We start from the raw sequence: 17,914 nt of genomic DNA, 5'->3' as shown, positions 1-17,914 counted from the left end.
CCAGGCTGTGGATGCCCCATCCTTGGGAACAGGGCTCTGAGCACCATGGTCTGGGGGAACGTTGCTAAGCATGGAACCAAAGGCTCTCTAGCTCAATGGTCATGTCACAATCCATGTCCCATCTGGAACTGCCAGCAGCCAGCAAGCAGCACAACACAACCGCTGGCCCTGGGCTCAGCACACGCTGCACGCTGCTCCTGCTGCTCCTGTCACCCTTCTTGTTCCTGCCCAGATAGCTCATCTCTTCAGTCTCCAAAGCTGCCTAAGGCCTGGATTGTGTCATCCATCCCTGCAGGATGCTGACATTTGTCCTGAGGAAGGTACGGTGCCATTCCATGGAGGTGGATCCCCCCAGCTGCCCGGGTGGGCTGGAGTTCTGGGGGGATGGGGTGGGACAGGAACCCCACTCTGAGGTTTTGCTACCTCTGCAGGCTGTGACAGGCAGAGAGGACAAGATGGAGGTGGACACACAAACTGATAGAGAGGAGAAGATGGAAGTGGATGGAGAAAAGACAGGAGAGGAAGAGATGGAGGTGGACACCCCAATTGATACGGAGGAGGAGATGGAGGTGGATGGAGAGCAGACTGGAGAGGAAGAGATGGAGGTGGATGTGGATGTGGAAGAGGAGATGGACGTGGACATGGAAGAGTACACCGAGGACATGGACATAGATGAAAAAGATGAAGAGGAGGCCATGGTCCTGGGATGAAGACCGATGCCAGCAGCAGGACAGGCATGTGGTCCCCACAGGCAGAGTGGGTTCCCTGCAGCCAGGCTGGGGCGGGGCTGGGCTGGGTGGTCTCTGCTCAGGCCCGTGGTACCCAGTGCATTGGATTCTGGTGGCCATGCCCAGCCTGTCCTGTGCTTGCTTTGGGCCACACAAGCCCCATGCCAGTGCCTGGGGCCCAGCCCCCAGACCCAGCCAGCCTCAGCTCTGGCAGCAGAGTCCCACTGTGCCAGACTGGGGACACACGGAAGAGCCCTCTGAGCCTGACTGCAGTGACCATGGCACCTGCTTTTCTTCCTGACTGATGGAGATACCGGACAGAGATGGCACCCTTTTGTACATAGTTTTTACAGTTTGTTGTTGACTTTAGGATATAGGTTTTAGGGCTTTGTTTTGTCTTCTGTAAATACATTTCAGATATTGTTGTTAGATATGTTCTTAGGTATATACCTTCTATAAACTGTTGTTATTACAAATATTCTTACAAATCTAGATGTGTTCTGTGTTTTCATTGCTGTTCTTCTGTAAATAAACAACCGTGATTTTTCCCACCCCAGTTCTCTTTCCATTTGCTTCGGTCACAGGCAGTATTGGCCAAGTTGCGGTTTCCACTTGCTCCAGGTTCCCAGGGCTGGAGGTTCATGGAGGAGCTGGCACAGCCACCCCAGGAGTGGTTGTCCCACTCAGAGGGTCCCGCTGACAGAGGTCACTGTCTCCTTGCAGTCTCTCTGGACACACTGGGTAGCTGCAGGGGCAAATCCCAGCGTGCCCTGTCCCATGGGATCCCATGTTGGGACTCAATGTCCCAGCCAGGGTGAGCACTGCTTGTGGCCATGGGCTCAGCATGGCAGGCCTGGTGCTCACAGCAGTGCAGACTTCAAGCTGGCCATGCACAGCTCCGTGTTTCTCCCAAAAATATCACTGCTGCAGCACCTGGGATTCCCCAGTGCTCGGCTTTTTATCCCCACTGCATGGAGGATCACATGGCAAGGCAAAGGATGGATCCCATGTGGCATCCAAGCTGCCCTGATCCAGGCTGGGCACAGCCTGATGAACGATGAACACATCTCGCAGGGACATGGAAACGTCCCCTGAAAACCCAGTTCAGGGAGAGCCTGAGCTCTTTTGTGGCTCTAGGCAGGAAGATGCTGAGGATCTCCCAGAGAGGCTCAGCAGGCAGTAGGATTGTGCCTGCATCTCGCTCTGGACATGCCAGTGGCTCAAGTGAGAGCTGTGGGAATGATTTAGAATGCACTGAGAGGGGCCACAGTCCTGCACGGCTCCTACATCAGGAGCAAAGAGCAGCCTGGAGGCTGGGGAAGGCTGGAGCTGTACCACTGTGTGCTCATCCCTCACCTTCATGGGGAGCTGCCCCCAGAGTTGCTATGTACCACTTTTATGGTTCTCCTGTTGGGTGTATTTTGGAGCAGCTGTTATCTGTGGCTTTTTACGGTGGTCCCGTGGAAAGCAGCCATTTGCCTGCTGTGATGAACTCAAAACTAATACTAATACCTCATTCCCTTTGGTTTTATTTGGATTTTTTAAATCTATTTGTTTGATTGGTTTGCGTGGGTTTGTTTGTTTCTGGGTTTTGTCTGTTTTGGTTTGAGTTTTTTGTTTGCTTTTTCATAAGACTCAGGTGAAGTTGGCAAAGCCAAAGTCGAGAGAATGTACACCAGGCTTGACTTTCCAGAAATTACTTTTGGCTGGGTTTAATGGAATCCTCCAGGCTCAGGATCACCAGTACATTGGCAGGTTTTGCTCTGCAACATCAGCTTGCCCAGACTCTGCTCGGTGTTTCACAAATGGAGAAGACAATGGATATTGTGCCAAGCTTCCTTTCAAACAGCCAAAACTGCAACTGCATGAGATAAAAAAAGAAAAAAAATAGAGACTATATTCACCAATTAGTGCAGAACCAGTGTCCCACCGTTTTGACCTCCACTCTTATTAATTTTCTACATTGAGAGGCAAAGCTGGGCCTAAAGCTTCCATCTCTCCGTTCCTGATGCCATTTGACTCCAGCCTGGACTCCCCCTGATCACACTGCCTGCTGTCCACGTGGGGCTGGGGATGCTCAGCCTGGAAAGAGGAGACCCTGGGGAGGCCTCACTGCAGCTCTGCAGCACTGCAAGGGTGCCACAAGAAAGACTGGGACAGAGTGTTGCACAGGGCCTAAGGCACCAGGACAAGGGGGGACGGCTTTCAGCTGCAGGATGCTGATTGAAGTTGGATCTAAGGAAGCTGCTCTTTGCCACTGAGGGTGCTGAGGCAGTGGCCCAGGCTGTGGATGCCCCATCCTTGGGAACAGGGCTCTGAGCACCATGCTCTGGGGGAACGTTGCTAAGCATGGAACCAAAGGCTCTCTAGCTCAATGGTCATGTCACAATCCATGTCCCATCTGGAACTGCCAGCAGCCAGCAAGCAGCACAACACAACCGCTGGCCCTGGGCTCAGCACATGCTGCACGCTGCTCCTGCTGCTCCTGTCACCCTTCTTGTTCCTGCCCAGATAGCTCATCTCTTCAGTCTCCAAAGCTGCCTAAGGCCTGGATTGTGTCATCCATCCCTGCAGGATGCTGACATTTGTCCTGAGGAAGGTACGGTGCCATTCCATGGAGGTGGATCCCCCCAGCTGCCTGGGTGGGCTGGAGTTCTGGGGGGATGGGGTGGGACAGGGACCCCACTCTGAGGTTTTGCTACCTCTGAAGGCTGTGGCAGGCACAGAGGACAAGATGGAGGTGGACACACAAACTGATAGAGAGGAGGAGATGGAAGTGGAGGGAGAAAAGACAGGAGAGGAAGAGATGGAGGTGGACACAGAAATTGATATGGAGGAGGAGATGGAGGTGGATGGAGAGCAGACTGGAGAGGAAGAGATGGAGGTGGATGTGGATGTGGAAGAGGAGATGGACGTGGACATGGAAGAGTACACCGAGGACATGGACATAGATGAAAAAGATGAAGAGGAGGCCATGGTCCTGGGATGAAGACCGATGCCAGCAGCAGGAGAGGCATGTGGTCCCCACAGGCAGAGTGGGTTCCCTGCAGCCAGGCTGGGGCGGGGCTGGGCTGGGTGGTCTCTGCTCAGGCCCGTGGTACCCAGTGCATTGGATTCTGGTGGCCATGCCCAGCCTGTCCTGTGCTTGCTTTGGGCCACACAAGCCCCATGGCAGTGCCTGGGGCCCAGCCCCCAGACCCAGCCAGCCTCAGCTCTGGCAGCAGAGTCCCACTGTGCCAGCCTGGGGACACACGGAAGAGCCCTCTGTGCCTGACTGCAGTGACCATGGCACCTGCTTTTGTTCCTGACTGATGGAGATCCCGGACAGAGATGGCACCCTTTTGTACATAGTTTTTACAGTTTGTTGTTGCTTTTAGGATATAGGTTTTAGGGCGTTGTTTTGTCTTCTGTAAATACATTTCAGATATTGTTGTTAGATATGTTCTTAGGTATATACCTTCTATAAACTGTTGTTATTACAAATATTCTTACAAATCTAAATGTGTTCTGTGTTTTCATTGCTGTTCTTCTGTAAATAAACAACCGTGATTTTTCCCACCCCAGTTCTCTTTCCAATTGCTTCGGGCACAGGCTGTATTGGCCAAGCTGTGGTTTCCACTTGCTCCAGGTTCCCAGGGCTGGAGGTTCATGGAGGAGCTGGCACAGCCACCCCAGGAGTGGTTGTCCCACTCAGAGGGTTCCGCTGACAGAGGTCACTGTCTCCTTGCAGTCTCTCTGGACACACTGGGTAGCTGCAGGGGCAAATCCCAGCGTGCCCTGTCCCACGGGATCCCATGTTGGGACTTAATGTCTGTCACGATCCGCTTATAGCGGGGTGTCGTGATGGTTCGTTAGCCGATCCCAAAGTGCAAAAGACAATCAGCAGTTTAATCACAACAAATGCACCTTTATTAAGGGCCAAAACAATAAATGCGATAGTGGGTTCAGAAAAGAAATAAAAAGGATAGAGAGAGAGAGAGAAGGGGGGATGGGAATAGCTACCAACACAGGCGGAGTCCTCACTGGTCCGGACGATGTGGATCCGTCTTGTTGTGTTGGGGAGAGTCTCCGAAGTTCTACCTATCCCAGGGGTCCAGTTATAGTCCACAGAGGGAAAAGGGGGGAGCAGGCAGAACAATGAGAGTCTATTGAAATTGCTGTGGGGGAACAAGTGTATTTACAGAACATCATCTAGGCTGAACAAACACAATAAGGGATAAGTCCATTGAAGTTACTGGAGAAGAACAGGTCAGGTCATTCTCTCCCTTCGCCCACTGTTTGTGGTAGGAATCTCAGTCGCAGTCCTTGGGGAGAGGGTTCTTGATCTCCGTCTGTCACGGTGGTAGCGAGGCAGATGAGGGGTCTTCAGTGAGAGACCACCAGAGTTACCCCAACAGTTCATTTGGCTTAAAGGTGGAGAGTGAAGCAGGAATTGCAGTAGGCCGCTCTGTGCTGGGTCCACGCTGGGTCTTCGCCAAGTCCTTGCCAACTCCTTGCCAAGTTCTTGCCGGTCCTCGTTGGGAACAGCATGTAATGGTACAGCGGCTACACCTGCACTGTTGCCTTCTCCAAGCCGGAACTGCAGAGGGGGAAGGGAAATCCTGCTCGTGGCAATCGGCAGGCAAATGAGTGAGGGTCTTCAGACGGCCTCTTACACCACCCCGTGACTGACGATTGCCCTCGAGAGATGTTCAGCAGTGTTTCGTAGTGTTGTTGTGAAGTCTTCAGGACTTGTCTAGTGTTGGCAGCATATCCCAGAGAAGGGAAAAAGGAAAAGGGGAGGAAAAGAGAACAGGGAAAATACTAAAACAATAATTAGTATAAATTGAAACAACATTAAGCAATACAATCAATATTAATTAATAATAAACAATTTTTCTAATAAACCAATATAAAAACTCAAATCAGGTTTTCTAAGTGACTAAAACAAATCATCTTCTAATTTTATAATTGCTTTGTGTCTATAGTCTTGGGGATGTCTACAGTATAAAGCACATTGGCCAGGTGGTGTGCATTAATTATAGCTGTCAATTTTGTTAATCGTTTTATCATTCTCCAATTTATGACAAACAAGATTGCTGATAAAGCAAAACCAATCAAAACTAAAATCAAAAGGACAACAATGGGATGACACAATTTGTTCAGGATACCTGTAGCAGTAGGTGACCACCCAAAAAGTGTATCCCACCACCTGTGTTCAGCATCACTTTTTACCCTTTCTATAACCCGATGTATTTCTTGTACATCATGATGAACAGTTACCAATGTTTTCTGTCCGTTTTCCTTGATTTTTCCTAAGATTTCAATTAAATCCTGGTGAAGCAACAATTGCCTCACCAGAGTAAGATTCATTCCAATGGGGGTAGGCAATAGCTTATGAATCAGCGTGTAATTGGACTCTAAAAGTTGATATGAAGTAACTGGAGTTTCAAAAGAAAAATCACATCCAGAAATTTTAGTGAAATTACAAGCACAAAAATTTGAATGATTTTTAGTATCTACTACTGTGTCTTCTACATACACTGTATTACAAGCAGTTCTAAAGCATGCACATCCATTTCCTATATATACAAGGAATGTTTTAGAAGTTTTGTTAGGATGGATTTCAAAGTGACAGATATTTTGTTCTGTGTCTAAACAGATATCTTGAGCTATAATTGCATTGCCTTCACAGATGAACCCTTGTTGTTCTCGGACAATACAGGATTCTAAATTAACAGTTTGCCATTTACCATCAATTTGTCGGGCCCATTCTCTATGCTCGGAAGGATAGAGAGTGGCTCCATCATGATTTAATCCTAATGCAATAATGGGGAATATTGAATGCACCGAGGCATTGCGTATGGTTAACACAAAAGCTGTGGCTAAGTTTGTGGTGGGATCATAAGTAAAGTTCACCAAATTCCGCCAGGATTGGAAATCTTAATACTATTTAGAATTCCCAATCCTGTTCCCACAACACCAGTTATGTCTCTTGGCATCCGTGTTTCAGAAGGGTTCCACTGTCACAACTAGGTCGTCCAACCGTGGAAAGAAGTTTGCAAGAAAGGTGAACAAGCTGGCTGAATTTCAGAGACATTGCTTTGCATTAGCAATTTAACTTGTTTAAGAGACCATGCCGGATTGAACAATATCTGTTGTTGGCCAGTTTCCCTAATTATATATGGTCCAACTTTAGAAATTTTCGGGGTAAGCATAACTGGTGGTTGGGTTTGAGTGGTGGTGGTGGTATGAATAAATTTAAAAGAAAGTCCTTCAGTATTTTTGAACCAAAGACAAACTACTTCTGCAGTTTGTGTTAATGTCAACAATCCTGTACGCTTTGGTGCGTACAAACCTTTTTGTGCTTAAAGAGATCTTTTCACTTTTTCTGCATGCTACCACAATTATTTCAGGCCACAAACACTCAGCTGATTTCTGGCTCTGGGGTTGTGGTAGGATGCAGGAAAGTATTACCAGTTTTATCATGGATTAGGTGGTCTTCATGTCCCTCGGAGTTCTTCTGTAAAAGTAAACACAACAGACTCCTGCCAGCGAGAAGCAGAAAAGGTTAGAATGATGGAATTATCCAGCATGTATTTATCCAATGTTCTTTCCCTAGAGCACCAGAGGCTTTCCATGCACATTCATTCCAAGGGGGTTTTAGCACAAGTGGTACCAGCCCTGTAGTAAGGGATATCCACCAGAACAGTTTGGCCAGGGTAATGTGCTGGATTATCAGGATCATTTGGTGCACAGCATAGGAGTCAGTGTAGATAGAGACAAGAGAGATGTTCTGTACCTTACGTTGAAAAGCACTCCAAACAGCTATCAGCTCCCCAACCCGAGCACTGCCTTCTCCCTCAGTATTAATTAGTTCAGTGAACCAAGAACTTGCCAATTGTTTGGGGGAAAAAGGAGGGGCCATTTTGATTACAGAGGCAGGTGTGTCCTGGCTGCTATCCAAGCTCTCAGTTTCTTGTATTGCCAAATTTTTCACAACTCCATCTGTTATTGAGAAGAAGTGACAGTAATGTTCAGTCTGAGCATACCACTTTCTTACCGAGGCCCTCTGGGCCACCCCGTCAGGAGGGAGGGTCCCAGTAGTGACTGTCTTAATATCATTGAAAGGGCTTCTCAATACAATTGGTAGTTGTAGTGCAAGTCTTTCCACTTCAATGAGAGCCAGGCTGACCACAAACAATCCCTTCTCCCAGGTAGCGTACCTTTTCTCAGCGTCTCTGAAACCACAGGAATCTCTGCTCAGATTTTGAGGAAAAGGCTGAGAAAGAGATGACTCACTGCCTGGATTTTGAGAGAGAAACTGGGAGAATGTTAATTTTGGGTCATAGCCTGAGTTCTGAGAGGAAAGCTGTGATATGGTTAGTTTTTGTCCACTGCCCCTGTTTTGCAGGAGGGACAGTGAGAAAGTTGTTTCCTTACCCGTGTTCAGGAGAGGAAGGAGAGGCTGAGGGAGAGTTGGTTCGCTGCCCATGTTCTGAGGAAGAGAGGGTGCACTAGGGTGTGTACTGGGTTGAACGGATGGATTTGATTTTCGATAGCGCCAATTAGTTATTATTTTCTGTAATTTATCAAGGGGCAGACCATCCATCACTTCTCTGGGGACCCCCTTTTGGACTCCCAGTGACCACCAATGCTGGCGGTTAGGGTTCTGTTTTCCCTTTTCTGGATTTTTACTATAAGGAGTCCCAATAGACCAAATCTCTTTTGTTTTCTCTGATTTTTCTGGTTTCTCTTCCGGGGTTTTTACAGGTCCATATTTTCTACAATAATTGATCAAATCCTCTGCAACTTCACCCCATGTCCAAATTTTATGATTACTGCCAGGTGAACTGGCTTGTGAATTTACAGCTTGGAATGGAGAGCAGGATGGAGTAAAGCTAGGATCAGTAGATCCAGTGCGATTAGTGGGGTTACCAAGAAATCTGTCTAGTTTTTCTGTAGGGCTTAATGTCATGATAGTTTTCTGTAAGGCTATGGCAGTAGGTTTGAGGGTTTCTGGAAGCCCACGAATTAAAGGAGTCATTAGTTCAGGCTTCACAGGTAATTGCATTGGGGATTCAAAGCCAGGAATTAATTTCTTTTCATGAATCATTTGCAAACAGGCGGCTTTGTGTACACTTTCTAGGAGTTGGTCGGGGGTGCTGATTATAGCTATAGGATCTCCCCTTTCCAAGGGGTTCGTTCCCCCGGCCCAAAAAGCCGCGCGCTGTGTCAGGGACCATGAGTCACGTTTATCTCCTGTTGTTAAGAAGACACCATGTCCCCAGTACCCACTGGCTTCTTGTTCAGTTAGTTTAATTTGATCGCCACCAGTGAGGGACACCCGGAAAACATATTCTGTTTCTGATTCATATGGGAGGCGTCCATATTCTTTTTTAAGCTTAGCCAATTCAGTGGCGGTGTATGGTATGTGTTTGGTTGTGATGTGGGGGTCAAGATCATCATCACTGAGATAGTTATATTCTGTTTTAATTAAGGGTCTTAAGTGAGAGCAGCAATGTTCCCCACAATTATTTACTGCCTCAAGTTCTTTGTGAGGATAAATTTGGTTAATGTGAGGAGTTTCCTTTCCCTCAGGATTTATAGAGGAATCAGCATTAGATGATTTGTTAACGTGTTCCTCTTTTAAGGCAGCTCTTAATGCATAGTTCTCATTTCTCAGTGAATGTTTTTCATTCCTTTCTTCATGTAATTGTTTTTGTAAAATTTCAACCAAATTTTGAAGGGAGTCTATTATTGTTTCTTGCTCACCTCTTCGCTGGAAGCGAGTTTCTACAGCTGCCGTAAGACAAGCTCCCAAAACTGAGCATAAGATAGATTTATTTCTGCCCAGTTTGAATTTTGTACCATGTTGTAAAGAACATATTCTATCAACCACATTATCCAAATTAAACCAATTACTTTGTGCCCACTCTTCTCCTCCCGGAGAAGGTTTGGCATTGTATTTAGCTAGTAAAGCATAAAATTCAACTTTACCCTTATCGTTAAGGTTATCACTCATTTTGTGAAGGGACCAAAACCACAGCAGGGAGGTACAAACTTAAGTTACTCAAAGCACACAGACTTCGCTGTGTCGCCCTTCACTTCCCTGGGTGGGTGAAGAGACAAAATCTGCCTGGGAGGCTCTGCTTAGTTTCTTCAAGTTGTCTCTTCCTTCCCAGACAGTCCAAACACACACATAAAACAACAGTGTAAGTTACTCAAAGCACACAGACTTCGCTGTGTCGCCCTTCACTTCCCTGGGTGGGTGAAGAGACAAAATCTGCCTGGGAGGCTCTGCTTAGTTTCTTCAAGTTGTCTCTTCCTTCCCAGACAGTCCAAACACACACTTAATCACAACAGTGTCCCGCCTTTTGCACTAAGAGATCTTTTGCAATTTCTGAAGACAGTGTGGGTGCTTTTTCACCTAGGCAATGTGCAGTCTGTGGGAAATCTGAATCTTACCCCTTGCTCTCCAGACCATGCTCAGTCTTTTGTACTGGCAGGCTAGGTGCGGCTGGCAAGAAACGTCCTTCCCCTGTTACAGACTACACAGAACCTGCACCCTTCTGCCTAGACAGAAATCCTGTCCGTGACGCCAATTTTAATGTCACGATCCGCTTATAGCGGGGTGTCGTGATGGTTCGTTAGCCGATCCCAAAGTGCAAAAGACAATCAGCAGTTTAATCACAACAAATGCACCTTTATTAAGGGCCAAAACAATAAATGCGATAGTGGGTTCAGAAAAGAAATAAAAAGGATAGAGAGAGAGAGAGAAGGGGGGATGGGAATAGCTACCAACACAGGCGGAGTCCTCACTGGTCCGGACGATGTGGATCCGTCTTGTTGTGTTGGGGAGAGTCTCCGAAGTTCTACCTATCCCAGGGGTCCAGTTATAGTCCACAGAGGGAAAAGGGGGGAGCAGGCAGAACAATGAGAGTCTATTGAAATTGCTGTGGGGGAACAAGTGTATTTACAGAACATCATCTAGGCTGAACAAACACAATAAGGGATAAGTCCATTGAAGTTACTGGAGAAGAACAGGTCAGGTCATTCTCTCCCTTCGCCCACTGTTTGTGGTAGGAATCTCAGTCGCAGTCCTTGGGGAGAGGGTTCTTGATCTCCGTCTGTCACGGTGGTAGCGAGGCAGATGAGGGGTCTTCAGTGAGAGACCACCAGAGTTACCCCAACAGTTCATTTGGCTTAAAGGTGGAGAGTGAAGCAGGAATTGCAGTAGGCCGCTCTGTGCTGGGTCCACGCTGGGTCTTCGCCAAGTCCTTGCCAACTCCTCGCCAAGTTCTTGCCGGTCCTCGTTGGGAACAGCATGTAATGGTACAGCGGCTACACCTGCACTGTTGCCTTCTCCAAGCCGGAACTGCAGAGGGGGAAGGGAAATCCTGCTCGTGGCAATCGGCAGGCAAATGAGTGAGGGTCTTCAGACGGCCTCTTACAATGTCTCAGCCAGGGTGAGCACTGCTTGTGGCCCTGGGCTCAGCATGGCAGGCCTGGTGCTCACACCAGTGCAGACTTCAAGCTGGCCATGCACAGCTCCGTGTTTCTCCCAAAAATATCACTGCTGCAGCACCTGGGGGTTCCCCAGTGCTTGGCTTTTTATCCCCACTGCATGGAGGATCACATGGCAGGGCAAAGGATGGATCCCATGTGGCATCCAAGCTGCCCTGATCCAGGCTGGGCACAGCCTGATGAACGATGAACACATCTCGCAGGGACATGGAAACTTCCCCTGAAAACCCAGTTCAGGGAGAGCCTGAGCTCTTTTGTGGCTCTAGGCAGGAAGATGCTGAGGATCTCCCAGAGAGGCTCAGCAGGCAGTAGGATTGTGCCTGCATCTCGCTCTGGAAATGCCAGTGGCTCAAGTGAGAGCTGTGGGAATGATTTAGAATGCACTGAGAGGGGCCACAGTCCTGCACGGCTCCTACATCAGGAGCAAAGAGCAGCCTGGAGGCTGGGGAAGGCTGGAGCTGTACCACTGTGTGCTCATCCCTCACCTTCATGGGGAGCTTCCCCCAGAGTTGCTATGTACCACTTTTATGGTTCTCCTGTTGGGTGTATTTTGGAGCAGCTGTTATCTGTGGCTTTTTACGGTGGTCCCGTGGAAAGCAGCCACTTGCCTGCTGTGATGAACTCAAAACTAATACTAATACCTTAGTATTGGTTAGTTTGGTTTGCGTGGGTTTGTTTGCTTCTGGGTTTTGTCTGTTTTGGTTTGAGTTTTCTGTTTGCTTTTTCATAAGACTTAGGTGAAGTTGGCATAGCCAAACTCAAGAAAATGTACACCAGGCTTGACTTTCCAGAAATTACTTTTGGCTGGGTTTAATTGAATCCTCCAGGCTCAGGATCATCAGTACATTGGCAGGTTTTGCTCTGCAACATCAGCTTGACCAGACTCTCCTCGGTGTTTCAAAAATGGAGATGACAGTGGATATTGTGCCAAGCTTCCTTTCAAACAGCCAAACCTGCATCAGCATGACAGAAAAAAAGAAAAAAACAGAGACTATATTCACCAATTAGTGCAGAACCAGTGTCCCACCATCTTGCCCTCCACTCTTATTAATTTTGTACATTGAGAGGAAAAGCTGGGCCTAAAGCTTCCATCTCTCCGTTCCTGATGCCATTTGACTCCAGCCTGGACTTCCCCTGATCACACTGCCTGCTGTCCACGTGGCGCTGGGGATGCTCAGCCTGGAAAGAGGAGACCCTGGGGAGGCCTCACTGCAGCTCTGCAGCACTGCAAGGGTGCCACAAGAAAGACTGGGACAGAGTGTTCCACAGGGCCTGTGGCAACAGGACAAGGGGGGACGGCTTTCAGCTGCAGGAGGCTGATTGAAGCTGGATCTAAGGAAGCTGCTCTTTGCCACTGAGGGTGCTGAGGCAGTGGCCCAGGCTGTGGATGCCCCATCCTTGGGAACAGGGCTCTGAGCACCATGCTCTGGGGGAACGTTGCTAAGCATGGAACCAAAGGCTCTCTAGCTCAATGGTCATGTCACAATCCATGTCCCATCTGGAACTGCCAGCAGCCAGCAAGCAGCACAACACAACCGCTGGCCCTGGGCTCAGCACACGCTGCACGCTGCTCCTGCTGCTCCTGTCACCCTTCTTGTTCCTGCCCAGATAGCTCATTTCTTCAGTCTCCAAAGCTGCCTAAGGCCTGGATTGTGTCATCCATCCCTGCAGGATGCTGACATTTGTCCTGAGGAAGGTACGGTGCCATTCCATGGAGGTGGATCCCCCCAGCTGCCCAGGTGGGCTGGAGTTTCTGGGGGGATGGGGTGGGACAGGGACCCCACTCTGAGGTTTTGCTACCTCTGCAGGCTGTGGCAGGCACAGAGGACAAGATGGAGGTGGACACACAAACTGATAGAGAGGAGAAGATGGAAGTGGAGGGAGAAAAGACAGGAGAGGAAGAGATGGAGGTGGACACCCCAATTGATACGGAGGAGGAGATGGAGGTGGATGGAGAGCAGACTGGAGAGGAAGAGATGGAGGTGGATGTGGATGTGGAAGAGGAGATGGACGTGGACATGGAAGAGTACACCGAGGACATGGACATAGATGAAAAAGATGAAGAGGAGGCCATGGTCCTGGGATGAAGACCGATGCCAGCAGCAGGAGAGGCATGTGGTCCCCACAGGCAGAGTGGGTTCCCTGCAGCCAGGCTGGGGCGGGGCTGGGCTGGGTGGTCTCTGCTCAGGCCCGTGGTACCCAGTGCATTGGATTCTGGTGGCCATGCCCAGCCTGTCCTGTGCTTGCTTTGGGCCACACAAGCCCCATGCCAGTGCCTGGGGCCCAGCCCCCAGACCCAGCCAGCCTCAGCTCTGGCAGCAGAGTCCCACTGTGCCAGCCTGGGGACACACGGAAGAGCCCTCTGTGCCTGACTGCAGTGACCATGGCACCTGCTTTTCTTCCTGGAGTGATGGAGATCCCGGACAGAGATGCCACCCTTTTGTACATAGTTTTTAGAGTTTGTTGTTGACTTTAGGATATAGGTTTTAGGGCTTTGTTTTGTCTTCTGTAAATACATTTCAGATATTGTTGTTAGATATGTTCTTAGGTATATACCTTCTATAAACTGTTGTTATTACAAATATTCTTACAAATCTAGATGTGTTCTGTGTTTTCATTGCTGTTCTTCTGCAAATAAACAACCGTGATTTTTCCCACCCCAGTTCTCTTTCTATTTGCTTCAGGCACAGGCTGTATTGGCCAAGTTGCGGTTTCCACTTGCTCCAGGTTCCCAGGGCTGGAGGTTCATGGAGGAGCTGGCACAGCCACCCCAGGAGTGGTTGTCCCACTCAGAGGGTCCCACAGACAGAGGTCACTGTCTCCTTGCAGTCTCTCTGGACACACTGGGTAGCTGCAGGGGCAAATCCCAGCGTGCCCTGTCCCATGGGATCCCATGTTGGGACTCAATGTCCCAGCCAGGGTGAGCACTGCTTGTGGCCCTGGGCTCAGCATGGCAGGCCTGGTGCTCACAGCAGTGCAGACTTCAAGCTGGCCATGCACAGCTCCGTGTTTCTCCCAAAAATATCACTGCTGCAGCACCTGGGATTCCCCAGTGCTTGGCTTTTTATCCCCACTGCATGGAGGATCACATGGCAAGGCAAAGGATGGATCCCATGTGGCATCCAAGCTGCCCTGATCCAGGCTGGGCACAGCCTGATGAACGATGAACACATCTCGCAGGGACATGGAAACGTCCCCTGAAAACCCAGTTCAGGGAGAGCCTGAGCTCTTTTGTGGCTCTAGGCAGGAAGATGCTCAGGATCTCCCAGAGAGGCTCAGCAGGCAGTAGGATTGTTCCTGCATCTCGCTCTGGAAATGCCAGTGGCTCAAGTGAGAGCTGTGGGAATGATTTAGAATGCACTGAGAGGGGCCACAGTCCTGCACGGCTCTTACATCAGGAGAAAAGAGCAGCCTGGAGGCTGGGGAAGGCTGGAGCTGTACCACTGTGTGCTCATCCCTCACCTTCATGGGGAGCTTCCCCCAGAGTTGCTATGTACCACTTTTATGGTTCTCCTGTTGGGTGTATTTTGGAGCAGCTGTTATCTGTGGCTTTTTACGGTGGTCCCGTGGAAAGCAGCCACTTGCCTGCTGTGATGAACTCAAAACTAATACTAATACCTCATTCCCTTTGGTTTTATTTGGATTTTTTAAATCTATTTGTTTGATTGGTTTGCGTGGGTTTGTTTGTTTCTGGGTTTTGTCTGTTTTGGTTTGAGTTTTTTGTTTGCTTTTTCATAAGACTCAGGTGAAGTTGGCAAAGCCAAAGTCAAGAGAATGTACACCAGGCTTGACTTTCCAGAAATTACTTTTGGCTGGGTTTAATGGAATCCTCCAGGCTCAGGATCACCAGTACATTGGCAGGTTTTGCTCTGCAACATCAGCTTGCCCAGACTCTGCTCGGTGTTTCACAAATGGAGAAGACAATGGATATTGTGCCAAGCTTCCTTTCAAACAGCCAAAACTGCAACTGCATGAGATAAAAAAAGAAAAAAAACAGAGACTATATTCACCAATTAGTGCAGAACCAGTGTCCCACCGTTTTGACCTCCACTGTTATTAATTTTCTACATTGAGAGGCAAAGCTGGGCCTAAAGCTTCCATCTCTCCATTCCTGATGCCATTTGACTCCAGCCTGGACTCCCCCTGATCACACTGCCTGCTGTCCACGTGGCATTGGGGATGCTCAGCCTGGAAAGAGGAGACCCTGGGGAGGCCTCACTGCAGCTCTGCAGCACTGCAAGGGTGCCACAAGAAAGACTGGGACAGAGTGTTGCACAGGGCCTAAGGCACCAGGACAAGGGGGGACGGCTTTCAGCTGCAGGAGGCTGATTGAAGCTGGATCTGAGGAAGCTGCTCTTTGCCACTGAGGCTGCTGAGGCAGTGGCCCAGGCTGTGGATGCCCCATCCTTGGGAACAGGGCTCTGAGCACCATGCTCTGGGGGAACGTTGCTAAGCATGGAACCAAAGGCTCTCTAGCTCAATGGTCATGTCACAATCCATGTCCCATCTGGAACTGCCAGCAGCCAGCAAGCAGCACAACACAACCGCTGGCCCTGGGCTCAGCACACGCTGCACGCTGCTCCTGCTGCTCCTGTCACCCTTCTTGTTCCTGCCCAGATAGCTCATCTCTTCAGTCTCCAAAGCTGCCTAAGGCCTGGATTGTGTCATCCATCCCTGCAGGATGCTGACATTTGTCCTGAGGAAGGTACGGTGCCATTCCATGGAGGTGGATCCCCCCAGCTGCCTGGGTGGTCTGGAGTTCTGGGGGGATGGGGTGGGACAGGGACCCCACTCTGAGGTTTTGCTACCTCTGCAGGCTGTGGCAGGCACAGAGGACAAGATGGAGGTGGACACACAAACTGATAGAGAGGAGGAGATGGAAGTGGAGGGAGAAAAGACAGGAGAGGAAGAGATGGAGGTGGACACAGAAATTGATATGGAGGAGGAGATGGAGGTGGATGGAGAGCAGACTGGAGAGGAAGAGATGGAGGTGGATGTGGATGTGGAAGAGGAGATGGACGTGGACATGGAAGAGTACACCGAGGACATGGACATAGATGAAAAAGATGAAGAGGAGGCCATGGTCCTGGGATGAAGACCGATGCCAGCAGCAGGAGAGGCATGTGGTCCCCACAGGCAGAGTGGGTTCCCTGCAGCCAGGCTGGGGCGGGGCTGGGCTGGGTGGTCTCTGCTCAGGCCCGTGGTACCCAGTGCCTTGGATTCTGGTGGCCATGCCCAGCCTGTCCTGTGCTTGCTTTGGGCCACACAAGCCCCATGCCAGTGCCTGGGGCCCAGCCCCCAGACCCAGCCAGCCTCAGCTCTGGCAGCAGAGTCCCGCTGTGCCAGCCTGGGGACACACGGAAGAGCCCTCTGTGCCTGACTGCAGTGACCATGGCACCTGCTTTTGTTCCTGACTGATGGAGATCCCGGACAGAGATGCCACCCTTTTGTACATAGTTTTTAGAGTTTGTTGTTGCTTTTAGGATATAGGTTTTAGGGCGTTGTTTTGTCTTCTGTAAATACATTTCAGATATTGTTGTTAGATATGTTCTTAGGTATATACCTTCTATAAACTGTTGTTATTACAAATATTCTTACAAATCTAGATGTGTTCTGTGTTTTCATTGCTGTTCTTCTGTAAATAAACAACCGTGATTTTTCCCACCCCAGTTCTCTTTCCATTTGCTTCAGGCACAGGCTGTATTGGCCAAGCTGTGGTTTCCACTTGCTCCAGGTTCCCAGGGCTGGAGGTTCATGGAGGAGCTGGCACAGCCACCCCAGGAGTGGTTGTCCCACTCAGAGGGTCCCGCTGACAGAGGTCACTGTCTCCTTGCAGTCTCTCTGGACACACTGGGTAGCTGCAGGGGCAAATCACAGCGTGCCCTGTCCCATGGGATCCCATGTTGGGACTCAATGTCCCAGCCAGGGTGAGCACTGCTTGTGGCCCTGGGCTCAGCATGGCAGGCCTGGTGCTCACAGCAGTGCAGACTTCAAGCTGGCCATGCACAGCTCCGTGTTTCTCCCAAAAATATCACTGCTGCAGCACCTGGGATTCCCCAGTGCTTGGCTTTTTATCCCCACTGCATGGAGGATCACATGGCAAGGCAAAGGATGGATCCCATGTGGCATCCAAGCTGCCCTGATCCAGGCTGGGCACAGCCTGATGAACGATGAACACATCTCGCAGGGACATGGAAACTTCCCCTGAAAACCCAGTTCAGGGAGAGCCTGAGCTCTTTTGTGGCTCTAGGCAGGAAGATGCTCAGGATCTCCCAGAGAGGCTCAGCAGGCAGTAGGATTGTTCCTGCATCTCGCTCTGGAAATGCCAGTGGCTCAAGTGAGAGCTGTGGGAATGATTTAGAATGCACTGAGAGGGGCCACAGTCCTGCACGGCTCCTACATCAGGAGCAAAGAGCAGCCTGGAGGCTGGGGAAGGCTGGAGCTGTACCACTGTGTGCTCATCCCTCACCTTCATGGGGAGCTTCCCCCAGAGTTGCTATGTACCACTTTTATGGTTCTCCTGTTGGGTGTATTTTGGAGCAGCTGTTATCTGTGGCTTTTTACGGTGGTCCCGTGGAAAGCAGCCACTTGCCTGCTGTGATGAACTCAAAACTAATACTAATACCTTAGTATTGGTTAGTTTGGTTTGCGTGGGTTTGTTTGCTTCTGGGTTTTGTCTG

At 49.6% G+C, this 17,914-nt stretch overlaps 2 protein-coding genes across 2 annotated transcripts in view; one reads left to right on the top strand and one right to left on the bottom strand.

Annotated features, from left to right (window-relative positions):
- The window catches only part of LOC110469778 (uncharacterized), a gene marked incomplete at its 5' end in the record, with an annotated part of 706,345 nt that overhangs the window by 145,526 nt on the left and 542,905 nt on the right, over nt 1-17,914 (top strand). The gene's annotated exons all lie outside the window — the stretch shown is intronic.
- On the bottom strand, nt 7,135-9,732 carry LOC144248757 (uncharacterized). Its single transcript, XM_077790749.1, has 5 exons — nt 9,708-9,732; nt 8,646-9,260; nt 8,151-8,205; nt 7,771-7,948; nt 7,135-7,230 (listed from the first exon to the last, which is right to left on the bottom strand). The coding sequence occupies exons 1-5, from the start codon at nt 9,730-9,732 to the stop codon at nt 7,135-7,137; spliced, it is 969 nt and encodes a 322-aa protein (XP_077646875.1).

This window comes from Lonchura striata, unplaced genomic scaffold (genome assembly GCF_046129695.1).
Source record: "Lonchura striata isolate bLonStr1 unplaced genomic scaffold, bLonStr1.mat Scaffold_85, whole genome shotgun sequence".
Lineage (NCBI taxonomy): Eukaryota > Metazoa > Chordata > Aves > Passeriformes > Estrildidae > Lonchura > Lonchura striata.
The sequence above is the reverse complement of the archived record's forward strand: the minus strand, read 5'-3'. Positions and strand labels throughout refer to the sequence as shown.

Bases quoted from the DNA above. Each gene is read 5' to 3' on its own strand.
- LOC144248757 (XM_077790749.1), bottom strand. From the start codon at position 9,732: ATGAGTGATAACCTTAACGATAAGG. The intron at 8,206-8,645 runs GTAACCCCACTA...TCTCTTCCTCAG, and splicing joins AAAACTAGACAGATTTCTTG to AACATGGGCAGCGAACCAAC. The intron at 7,231-7,770 runs GTAAGAAAGTGG...TTACTTTTACAG, and splicing joins GGGTGGCCCAGAGGGCCTCG to AAGAACTCCGAGGGACATGA.